General features: G+C 39.3%; 1 protein-coding gene across 1 annotated transcript in view; it reads right to left on the bottom strand.

The window, feature by feature from the left end:
• Nucleotides 1-12876, bottom strand: part of C5H12orf56 (chromosome 5 C12orf56 homolog) — a 97220-nt gene that overhangs the window by 36822 nt on the left and 47522 nt on the right. The window contains exons 6-7 of the mRNA XM_044679212.1: nucleotides 11901-11974; nucleotides 4480-4624 (exon numbers count right to left, since the gene is read on the bottom strand). Of these exons, the coding sequence (XP_044535147.1) occupies nucleotides 4480-4624; nucleotides 11901-11974 (219 nt within the window). The remainder of the gene's footprint in view (nucleotides 1-4479; nucleotides 4625-11900; nucleotides 11975-12876) is intronic.

Here is a 12876-nt window from a genome sequence, read left to right as displayed (position 1 = left end):
AAAAAGGGGAAGGAGGAAGGGAGGGGGAGAGAGAGAAAATGAGAAAGAGGGAAGGAGGGAGAGGGAGAAAGAGAAAGACATACAGAGAGAATCCCAGAGAAAGAAATAGAAAGACAGAGAGGAAGAGAGATAAACAAAGAGACAAGACAGAGAGGGAGAAAAAGAGAAATAGACAGAAAAACAGAGAGAAAGGGAGATACAGAGACAGAAAGAGAGACAGAGATAAACAGAGAGAAAGAGGGAGAGAGAGGCAGAGGGAGAGAGAGAGAAAAACCAGAGAGTGTGTGTCAGAGAGGGACAGACAATTAGAGAGGGAGAGAGACAGAGACAGAGAAAGAGAGGGAGAAGGGAGAGAAAGGGAGAGAGAAAGAAAAAGACAGAGACAGACAGAGACAGACAGAGAGAGGGAGATCCAGAGGCAAGAGAACAAGAGAAACAGAGAAAGAGAAAGACAGACAAGACAGACAGAGAAACAAAAAGATAGAACTAGAGGGAGACAGACAGAGACAGAGAGAAAGGTGGGGGTGGTGAGGGAGGGAGAGAGAGAGAGAACAAGTATACTCAGATTTGTGCTTAGCTGTTTCTGTGTCTTCCCCACCAGAATGAGCTCCTAGAGAGCAAGGATGGTCATTTGTTCTGGGTTCTTTGCCTTTCTTTGTAGCCTCAGAGCCTAGTACAGTGCCAGGCATGTAGCAGATGCTCAGTGAATGACTACAGGACCCTGAGCAAGTCATCTGACTTCTCAGTGCTCTAGGTAACTCTTCAGGCTATAGACTGCAGAAAAGGGTGCTGATGATTTAAAAATAATAATAATGATGTCTTTTCTATTCTAAAGACAGAAGAGAAGCAAGGGCTGGGTAATGGGAATTAAGTGACTTGCCCAGAGTCACACAGCTAGGAAGTGTCTGGGCTCCCATTTGAATCCAGGACTTCTCACTTCCAGACCTGGCTGGAACATTCACTGTGCTTCCTGGTTGCCTCTGGACCTTCATCAATAGTAGGAGTTTTCTCATGGGGAGTTTCCTGTATCCCTGAGATCTTATAACCAGTCTCTATACTCCCCTTAAGGCTTCATTCTATACTTCACAAATTTCGCTTCATTAGATTCTTATAAGAATCCCAATGAGATCTCCATTTTATAGATAAGGAAACAAAGGCTGAGTTGGATTGAATAGCAGTTCACATTTAGGTTTCTCCAGCTTCCAAACCTTGTACTCTCTCTTTCACTAACTTTCTTAAGGCAAGTACACAAAACACTTTCTCTTAAGATAAATATGGTTGATACAGAGGAACAACTAGGTGACACAGTGGAGAGTCAAGGAGACTCATCTTCCTGAATTCAGACCTTACTAGCTGGGTGAACCCTGTTTGCCCCAGTTTCCTCATCTGTAAAATGAACTGGAAAAGGAAATGGTAAACCCCTTCCTCTGGTATCTCTGCCAAGAAAACCCCCAAAGGGGTCATGAAGCAACAGAAACAACTGAACAACAAAAATCATAACAGAGGCATTATAAATATTTGAAGGAAGGAGACATTATATCTGGCTGGTAGAAGATAAAGGGTTTATGAAGGAGATATCATTCAACCTTGGAGAGAGTGGAGGAGAGGGGGATTAGAAGGCATCCTAGGTAGAGATGACGTCCTGAGCCAAGGTGTGGAGAGGGAAGCTTTTTGTTTAAGTCGAACCAGAGGACAAAGCCTATAAATAAGCACAACCCTAATGCCAGTGATTACAAAGACTTACAGAGCATTTGACATGGTAGAATGCTCAACTGATATTTAAGGCAGGTAAAAGAATACTAGACTCTACTTTCCTATTTCTATTTAGTATAAATGCCTAGCTCGAGAAAGCGATTCTCTGGGGCTGGACTTTATCAGATATCTCTCTGACCCAGGAAGATTCAGACTTTCCCACTGAATTCAGCAATGATGAAAAAACCCTTTGACTCATTTGATTGACTGTAGCCTGGCTGTGCCAGTTCAGCAAATTCTCATTAAATATCAAGTGCCCTGAGCAATGAGAATCTTGAAAGACAGAGACAAATCATTTAGTTTATCTATTAGTCTACGGATCAAAGTAGTAGAGTGCTCAGTTCAGTGCTAGGCAAGTAGATAATAAAAGGCTTTAAAACTCATTAAATGTGTAATGTACTGTCTCTTCAAGTTTGTGGCTACAAATTGATGGATAAATGAATGACTGATACCGCTGACCCACTTTAAAGTTATTTTCCCACTCCGGTGGAGGTCTAATCCAGCCAATCCATTCCTTGGATCTTCATTTGTCAATAGCAAAGCCTCTGGGTATTCAGCTACCCATGTGCCCCATAACTGAGCCCAGAGGCACTTTAACACCCTACTAAAGATTAAAAACCCCAAGAGACCCCATTCCTCCTAAAGCAGTGGTTCCCAAACTTTTTTGGCCTACCACCCCCTTTCCAGAAAAAATATTACTTAGCTCCCTGGAAATAAATTTTTTTTTAAATTTTAATAGCAATTAATAGGAAAGATAAATGCACCTGTGGCCATCACCACCTCCCTGGATCGCTGCAGCACCCACCAGGTGGCAGTGGCACCCACTTTGGGAATCACTGTCCTAACGGATATCAAGGCAAAGGTATGAAGGACAGAGCAGAGGTCAGAGGTAGAGAAAAACTAGCCATCATATCCTTGTGACCAAAAACAAGTAGTCATTCAGTGACTGACCAGTGAAGGGTTCTCTTTGGTTAGTAAAACTAATTGACCTGTGGAAATTTGTTTTACTTGACAATATATATTTACAAAGGATTTTTCTCTCTCTTTTGCTTTCTCAAAGAGAGAAAGGAGACTTTTCTAAAAACTAAATATTATTAAAAAAATAAAGCTAGAATCCTTTCCATTAAAAAAAATTCAAAAAAAAGAGAGAAAGGAGGATGGAGAGGAGGGAAGGAGAGAATTTGTTGTTATTCAGTGATTCGTGTCCAATTCTTTGTGACCCTTTTGGGGTGTTTTTGGCAGAGATACTGGAGTGGTTTGTCATTTCCTTCTCTAAGAGAGAATATAGACCACCACCCCACCAAACAAAATAAAATTGAAGTGAATTGAATTTTTTAAAAACTTTATATAGTATATATATTAAAACTTTATATAGAGGGGCAGCTGGGTAGCTCAGTGGATTGAGAGCCAGGCCTAGAGACGGGAGGTCCTAGGTTCAAATCCGGCCTCAGACACTTCCCAGCTGTGTGACCTTGGGCAAGTCACTTGACCCCCATTGCCTACCCTTACCACTCTTCCACCTATAAGTCAATACACAGAAGTTAAGGGTTTAAAATAAAAAAAAAAAAAAACTTTATATAGTATAGGAAAGTAAGTGGAAGGTAGGGGAAAATTGGAGAGGGTTTGAGATTTTGCAAAGGAGTTGCAGAGGAGAGCTGGCAGTTGAGTAGAACTGAATGGATGAGGTTCTGAAACTGTAGGGAAAAAATAAGAGGGGACTCAGGGATTCCAGAGAGGGTTATTTGATCTTTAGAGACCAATCAGAAAGGAGCTTCCTTCCTGTGGTCATCTTTGGACCAAACTGGAGAAGGAGCTGTGTTCCTGATTCCCTTGGAGGTTTCCAGAATCTCAAAAAGTTGTCTCTAAACCTACTTACTTCTTTCAATAGGGATCAAAGGGATCCAGGAACTTGATGTCAGCAACATTTGGCCTTTTCAATCCTCTCCTTATATTGGTCAAAAATTGAGGAAAAAGCTACCATCATACAACTATGTTTGATGTTTTAAGCCACCTCTGTACATTTAAATTAATGACTCACCTATAATTAAACATTAACAACAAGGCTCCATATGCAGTACAACAAAATTTTTTTTTATAGCACCATTTTTTGTGGTAGCAGAGAAATGGAAGTAAAATAGACACTCATCGATTCAGGAACAGCTAAACAAATTGTGGTATGTGAATATAACGGAATATTACTGAGCTGTAAGAAATGATGGATGTGATTAATACGGAGAAGGATGGAAAGAGTTACATGATCTAATAGGGATTAAATCAACCCAACCCAAGAAGACAATATAGATAATGGTCACAATAATATATCAACAACAACTGCAAATAATAAAAAATGAATGTTGCGAAATTACAAAGAACAAGGAAGACCTTAAAGAAGGGATGTGAGAAAGCACCCTTGCAGAGGTGGAGGTCCATGGTGTGGAATATTGCATATATTGTTAGATTTTCCTTCTGTGTATTAATCTCTTTTGATGAATTTCCCTCTCTTTTTTCTTTTAAAAAAGCTTTTTTATAAGGGAGAGGGAAGGCAAAGATACAGAGGGAAATTTAGGCAATGTCAAAAAAAATCCTAAAATTTCTTTTTAAAATATGGTGCTAAAAAGAAACAAGATGTTTATTCATATGATTTAGGTAACCATTGGATGTTTATGAAAGCTTTACCCAAGTTCTACATTTGATGAATTTTTTCAAAGATTTTAAAGAATCACTTACTTTCCAGAAAAGCTTTCTGAGAATGAAATTTCTCTGAGCTGCTACCTTAAGTTCTTCCATTAAGCAGGCTATCCGTCCTAATGTATTGTCTTTAAGAAAGAGTTCAGATTTCAGATGACTGAATAGCTTAATCATCTCTTCAGACCTATAGGGAAAACAATTCCAGAGAATTCAGAATGTTCATAGGGGCTCTCTTGATAACCATGACACCACTTTAAATTGATTTTTAATCCCAGTTCCAAAGGAGTAAGCTCTTTTGTGAGGTATCCAGGGCCTGGTTAAGGGTCTTTGAATATATAATCCAATGTCTTGAAAAAGCAGTTTTCTCAGTCTATGCCTCATGCAATTTTCAAACTAGGAAAGATTACACTGGCCCTAAGGAAGCCTTTGAACTGGGCTGTGGGAAGAGATGCAGAGAGATGAAACAGATCCAAGAGAGGCAGAGATGACCTCTAGGTTCCTTCAGAAAGTATGTGGTAAATGGGAAAAGATCTACTTGTACAAAAATATTTATAGCTCTTTTTGTGGTGGCAAAGAAATGGAAATTGAGGAGATATCCATCAATTGGGGAATGGCTGAACAAATTGTGAAACATGTTGGTGATGGAACACTATTGTGGAGTAAGGAATGATTTCAGAAAGAGCTGGAAAGCCCTACAGAAACTGATGCAAAGTGAAATAAGCAGAATCAGGAAAACATTGTACACGGTAACAGCAATATTGTGGAACGATCAACTGTGATAGATTAGCAATACAATGATCCAGGACAATTCTGAAGGACTTATGACAAAGAATACTCTTCACTTCCAGAGAAAGAACTGTTGGAGTCAGATGCAGATAAAAACATACAATTTTCTCCTTATTTGGATATTTGTTTGGGGGTTTTAGTTTTATAAGATCACACATTTACAAAAATGAACAATATGAAAATGTGTTTTGTGTAATAATACATGTATAACCCAGGTTGAAAAAAAAAGAGAGAAGCAGCAACTTTGTGGTGGGCATCATGAGACCTTGGAGTTGGAGTGATAAGCTGGTGTCAGAGCAAGCCTCTGCTGTATGAATACAGAATTCAGACTGAGAATATTGGATACCTTTAAGAACAAAAGATACTCCAGAAAGGTTTTCTCTCCAATTATCCCATTCCCCCATGACTGATCAACATCTGGCATCCATTTATTATTTGTTTCCTTTTTATGCTTTCAGTTGTTCTGATTTTGCTTCTCATTACATAAAATCTTGACCATTCAATTTATATATTGCATGTTTGTATTATGGTAGAGAATGGGAATGGGTAAAAAGGGTAAGGGAGGATTCAATGACTGGCTGAAATTTATATAGGGATTGTTTTTTAATTGTTCAGGAAAGTCAATTCTGTTCTAGCAATAAGATTTAGGACCCCATCAGGGGCAGAAAGCATTATGGGAGCTTTTTTTGTTGTTTGGTTTTTATTTTATTTTTATTTTTTATAAAACCATCAATCTGATAACCCACCTACCACAGGTAGAATCTTAAGTAGTGGCAGGTGACTTTGAAGTGGGTGCCTGAGGATAAGCAATTTCTATCTGCCAGGTCTCCAAAAAGAGGAAAGGAAGAAGAGGGAAGGGAAAGAGATGGTCTTGCCAGGTGTTGGCCCCAGGGTGAGGACATAGGTGTGTTCAGCAAGGATTGGCTCCATCCCCTTTCCAGAAAGTGACAAGTGAAGAAGTTTAGTGCATTATGCAGGCAGTATGACTGCAATTCAAAGGCATCTGACCAACGACTGAAAAGGATCATTAAGCAGAATCCCATGATCTTAGGATCTACAGGGGAAACTGACTTCAAACTGATGGGATATTCTCAAAATTCTAACAGCACAATCACAAACAACTGGGACAGTAGTCTTTTTAGATGGCAAATAGAGGCCATCTAAAAAGACTAATTGGGCTACCTAGAGACTTCACTCACCGACTCATTTTCTAGATGCATGTGCAGAAAGAATATAGCTGAGGATGCATATAAATGAGGAACATGATCTAACTGTAATAATGTCAGAACCATAAAGACTAGAATAAGTTGAGTCTTACAGTGAGTGCTAGGGAAAGCAAATGTGTCTCTTGAAAAGCTAAATGGGAAAAAGAGGAAAAACAAAGGGTGAAGACTTAGGAGAGGCAAGATATTTGCTTCTAAGAATCTGAAGCATTGACAAATAAAAAGGGATCCTCCTTGATCTCAGAAGGATTGGGAGCAAGAAGCAGAAACTGTGTAGAGTGGTGAATTATATATCAAAAATCTGTCCTGAATTAGAAAGGACTGCCTAGAGGAGTGCCTCAATGGAGTCTTTGAAGAGAGGCCAATTGGTGGGAATGTTTCAGAAAAGATTCCTTCTCACATAGAAGTAGAATTCAATGACCTCTCCTGGTCTTCCCAGCTAAGAGATTCTCTCTGATTGTCTGAAATTGGAATTCTGTAATGAGGAAACCTGAACCATACTGTCTGTCTCCTTGCTCCTTGCCAATGCCATTTACCATGCTATCAGTTCCTGCCCCTTGACAAGGACATACCAGGAGTTGGGTGTTCTGGATCCAGTTTGTGGTGGGCTTGAGGGTCTCAGCCAACTTTTTAAAAAAGAACCAGTACTTATAACTGGTGCTCCTAAAATTCCACTCCAGCCTGATTAATAATAGATACCAGTCTGTCTCTAACTTTGCCACTGGAAGGGACCTTAGAAATCTGACCCCAGTCATGTTACAGATGAGGAAACTGAGACTGTGAGTGGCCCAAAGTCACAGAGGTAGTAAGAGTCAGTGATGAAAACTGAACCAGTTACTAATGAGACATTGCTAGAAGCATATAAAAGACAAACAAATATTAAGTGCTAATATTGATATGGTGCTTTAAAAGCCAATGTGTTTTTCACTGAATCACATTACATCTCAAAATGATTTCAAGAACTCAAGACCCCCAAACTTTTTAATGGACTCTTTTGGCAGAAACTACCTTCAGGGAGATAAAGCAGTGATTAACCACTACCCTGTGTTTACACATCAAGAATATCCAAAGCCATTCCTACTGGAAATTAATGACTGTGACTGAACAATAGGAGTTATCCCACCCCAAACAGGCACTGCCCCCTAGGGAAGCTTGGTCCTGTGCATTTATTTTTCTCCAGGAAGCTATCAGAAATGGAAAATAATTCCAAGAGCAGAGGAACGTGTTCTTGCCAGCAAAGAAAGCAGTTCTGAGGCTTGGCCCCTGTCCCTTGGAAGGAGTACTTCAACCCCCAGTTGTCCATCCAGACCATAAAAATGCCGGCAATCTGAAACAGCAGAAAATTTTCCCAGGGGGACATAAAGAGGGTCCTTCCTCCCCATGTCTTCCCCAACCCAAGTCTAACTTTTCCAGAGTATACACTCTAGGCTGCTGCAATCACAGAGTGGCCTTGTCTTAGAAGCTCTGCCTCAGACAACAAATATGTGATATTGTGACCTAAGAACTTGCAGTTGCTCAACCCTGACTTAGGATCCATAGAACAGACTTAACAGTTACAGAAAACCTACACAGAGTTGATATTCTGTATGACCCAAGTAGGAAAGACATTTCCTGGCTGGAGGACATCTACTGGTGATGGAGGAGCTGTTCTACCTTCCCTTAAGGGGAGGTTGGGAAGGATGGGGCTAAATTTGGACTGTGATGGCCCCACACCACCAAGCCAACTATGGATAACCATCTTGGGGAGTTGGAGGTTATAGGAGAATCCATAAGAGACTCCATTCTAAGAAGCTAGAAGTTTATAAAAGGCAAAACAAATCATAATGGCATATATTGATTAACATTTGTAAAATGCTCCACATATATCATCTTAGTTGATCCATATAATCAATCCACGAAGAGGGGTCAGTTTAAATCAAGGAAGGTGCCTTGCCAAGGATCATCCAGCTAGAAAGTATTTGAAGGAGAATTACAATTTAGGGCTTCCTGACTCCAAGTCCTTAGAGAATCAGGGTTGTCTTGGTTTCTAATATGGCTAAGCCCCATTGAACTGATAGGTTCTTCAGAGACGTGAAAGGGTCCTTCCCCATCATCAAGAGCATAAACTCATAGTGGCAATAGCTTTGAGCACTGGCATGCATTCATCCTATATTTCATTGACTTCTCTTCCACTTTACACTACCCATATGGACTTAGATCTTTGGTTTTTTTCACTTCTACACCCAGTGCCAGATGAAAGGCAGAAAGAATTCCTCATTAAAGGCATTCTTGGATACTTAAGATATAGATATCATCTCTTTAAATGTATTTTAATTGCTTATTTGTTATATTAGAATTCCTATGTATCTTCTTCATTCCCTTTCTTTCCCATGCTAGAGAAGGCATCATTTCACAAAATATATGTAAATATATATATTTATGTATGTATGTATATAACTATGTCTTGCTTGTTTCTATTTATTAGTTCTTTCTCTGGAGAGGGTCATATACAAGTCATCCTTCAAACAATATTTTTGTTGCTGTATATAATATTCTCTTGGCTCTGATTGTTTCACTTTTTTTTAAACCCTTACCTTCTGTCTTGGAATTGATACTAAATATTGGTTCCAAGGCAGAAGAGAGGTAAGGGCTAGGCAACTGAGTTAAGTGATTTGCCCAACATCACAGTTAGGAAGTGTCTGAGGTCAGATATGAACCCAGGACCTCTTGTCTTAGTCCTAGCTCCCTATCCACTAAACCATCTAACTATATCCCTCTTTTCACTCTTCATAATTTCATGCAGGCTTTTCCATGTTTTCTAATGGGGTGGAAAGACAACTACTAGAAGGTCCCACCACTACTTAGAGATAGGGTCTGTCGAATAGAAAAATGAGGGCAATGTGCTGCTCAGAAGCTATCCAGTCCTAAAACAATGGAAATGTTCTGGAGATCCCTCTCATGATGGCACCTCTTTCTAGAGGCCTGTGACAGTGAGAGGCAGAATGTCCTCTTTCCCAGCATGACTATGGTCAATGTTGCATTGTCTTCAGTATGACAGCCCCACTTCCATTCATCCCATTGGTTAAGTTAATTTATAATTAACAGAAGGCAATGGTTTAAAATTTATGGGGGAAAAAAGATTACAGCTATAGTTCAACTCTTATATATGTCTTCCTCTCTTTTAGGGTCTTATTCCTTTAGTCTTAAATTATGACTTTAATCACTGATTTCCCTACTGCAAATGAGCATAGTAGCCTAAATTCATTGGTAGAAAGCCAGGGAGAGCAGCTGAAACCCTCATCTCTTACTGGGAGATTTTTTCCCTTTATTTAGGTCTATATAAACAAATTAATTATTTCATAAATTAATTAATAATTCTACTATTAGTAATTGTGAAGGAAGAAAAAGCATTTAATAATAAGCACTAACATTTATATAACGTTTTAAGGTTTCCAAATTGCTTTATGAGTACCTTATTTTATTCTCACAACGACCTTGGGAAACAGGTACTATTATTATCCCTATTTTATAGATGAGGAAACCAAGACAGAGAGAGTAAGTCATATGGGGGTCATAAAGTGGCTCAAGCTGGACTTGAACTCAGGTCTTCCTGACTCCCAAATCCAGTACTCTATTTACTATGTCACTAAGCTGCCTCTATTTTCTAAGCATAAAACACTCCATACAAATATTATGCATCTTTCCATTGCCCTGTGTGTCATCTATAGTTTGGTGAACAATAATAACTCACAGTACTTTAAGTCACTTGAAGTATCTCAGGCCAAATCCTAGGCAAGCACTCTGACCCCGTAATCCATCAAACCCTCTTTCCTTACAATGACCCTCTGAAAAAGATGAAGAAAATCTAATTATGCCCATTTTACAAATGAAGAAATCAAGATTTTTTTTAATCCTTACTGTCTTAGTTACAACTCTTAAGACAAAAGGGCAAGGGCTAGGCAATAATGACTAGCTCAGGGCCACATAGCTAGGCAGTGTCAGAGCCCAGATTGGAACACAGGTCTTCCTGACTCCAGGCCACCAAACTATCCCTAAAATTAAGAGTCACAGATTTGGAATAACTTGCTAATGGTCAAATGGCTAGGAAATATTCAAGTCAAGATTTGAACCAAAACTCTATGAACTGTATTAGCAGTTCTTGCAGTGGGGTCTAGGAACCCCTAGAAATACTCCAAAACTCTTTCAAGGGAGTCAAAACTATTTTCATAATATTAAGATATTTTTTCATTTCTAATATGGTAAATATCAATAAATATGGCCCATGTAAACAAGAACTCTTTGGGGTCGCCAATAATTTTTAAGAGCATATATCTGTTCAAGATAAGAGTTTGAGAATTGTTATACTCTATGCTGCCACTTAGGACTAGTTCTAGGATCAAGAAATGAAATTAACTACTTTTACAGCAATAGCCCAGGAACCTTCCAGTTTCCTAGGCATTTGATGCCCCCAATTTGGGACCTCAGAAATAGGAAACAAATCAGACCTACTTGAGTAGAATCTCCTCCCCTCACTATAGAACCCCTGAGTTGTCCTTATGTTTAGAGTGAAGATGGACCGAGGAGTCCCAGGAAGAGTTTGGTGTGATAATGGGCAAAGTAGCAGATTCCCTACTCTTGAGGACTTGAGGTTTCCTTTTGACATCTTTCCTATCCTCTTCAGAGGTTGTCAATCTTAGCTTCATTCTGGGGCATTGTTGGAATACCCTAATACAGTGATGGGCAAACTATGGCCTGCAGGCCAAATGCAGCCCCTGAAATGTTCTATCTGGCTGCAGACATTATTCCTAATCTGAAGAATACAATGAGTGGGATATAATACAATGAAACTTTGAAAGAGTTGCCTTAGAAACAGACTGATAGATGAGCATTTCCTTTCCTTTGGCCCCCTCTTTAAAAAGTTTGCCCATTGCTGCCCTAATAGAATGAAAAGGGCTTCAAAGGCAGGGATTGTTTCATTTTTCTCTTCCACATATAGTGGCATTAATATATAGTGGCCACAAAAATGCCACATATAGTTGGCATTTAATAAATGCTTGTTGGATGAATGAATGTTAGGTGACTGACCTCTTCTAAGTGGAGTGATGTTAAAAAGCAGAATCACTCAGCTCCTGCCTTAGACACTTACTAGCTGGGTGACCCTGGGCAAGTCACTTAACTCCCACTGCCTAGCCCTTACCACTCTTCTGCCTTGGAACCAATACCCAGAGTTGATTCTAAGTTATAAAGTAAAGGTTAAAAAAAAAAAAAGAACACTCACTAAACTCATAGGACTAGATTTTCATTCCTCTCTGAGAAAATCTTCCATGAGAAGAGCTCTCTCTAATTTCAAGCTGTATTCAAAGACAGAGCGAGAGCGAGAGAGCAAGAGAGCGAGAGAGATCATATCCAGTGGACACAGATTTCTTCCCACTCAGTAAAAAATCTTAACCTAATACCAGAATACAGCCATACCTATATGGCTTCTGACTTCCAGTTGTAGAATTGAACTTGCTAGCATATTGTGGATCTTGTAAAAGGGTGGCTTGCTAGAACAGGGAGAAAAAAGGTAGAATTAGGACATATTTAATAACAAACTCCTTACTACATTATAGAATGCTAATTTTCAGAGTTAATTTTCTACCCCCAATAGAGTGAAAAACTTTTCTGTGATTACTCAAGGAAGGTGACATGATGGGAACCTAGCCCACTTTAAAATGTTTCCAAAGAGAAAATTTTCCAGAGTTTAACTTTGCCTCAATTCCTCTCCCTTTTCCAATCCAATTGGTTTTCCTGTAGCAATGTCTGATCCCATCATTCCCTTGCTCAAAAATTTTCAGTGGTTTTTTTACTTCCTACCAAAGAAAATGCATAATCCTTGGCATGGTATTCAAGGCTATTGAAAACATATTTCCACCCTCACCTTTGTATCTCTGTTCCAAAGTTCTCCCCTTCACAACTGCCTTGAATGCCCTCTCTCCTTTACCTCTGCTGCATGGAATATCTCTTCTTTCAAGATGCAGCCTGTACATAAGATTTTTCTTGTTCCCTTTGATAGGTAGTGCAATCTAGCATATATTTCACTGCTTTGTATTTATTTGTATCCATTCTCTTAATATTTATTGTGAATACATAGGTAGGCATATAGGTAGGTAGATAGATAATAGATGATAGTTAAAATATAGATATATAAATAGACATGTGATTGGTGAGTAGCTAATGATGATGAATACATAAACAGACAAACAGATATACCTGCTTTTCTCCCCATAAGAATGTAAGCTATGCTGTCTCAGGGAAAGGGGAAGGAAATGAGAGCAGGGAGAGCGAGAGAGGGAGGGAAGGAGGGGGGGGAGAGAGAGAAGAGAAGAGAAGAGAAGAGAAGAGAAGAGAAGAGAAGAGAAGAGAAGAGAAGAGAAGAGAAGAGAAGAGAAGAGAAGAGAAGAGAAGA

This window comes from Gracilinanus agilis, chromosome 5, assembly GCF_016433145.1.
Source record: "Gracilinanus agilis isolate LMUSP501 chromosome 5, AgileGrace, whole genome shotgun sequence".
Classification (NCBI taxonomy): Eukaryota; Metazoa; Chordata; class Mammalia; order Didelphimorphia; family Didelphidae; genus Gracilinanus; species Gracilinanus agilis.
Note: the sequence above shows the minus strand (reverse complement) of the source record. Positions and strands in the feature narration are given on the sequence as shown.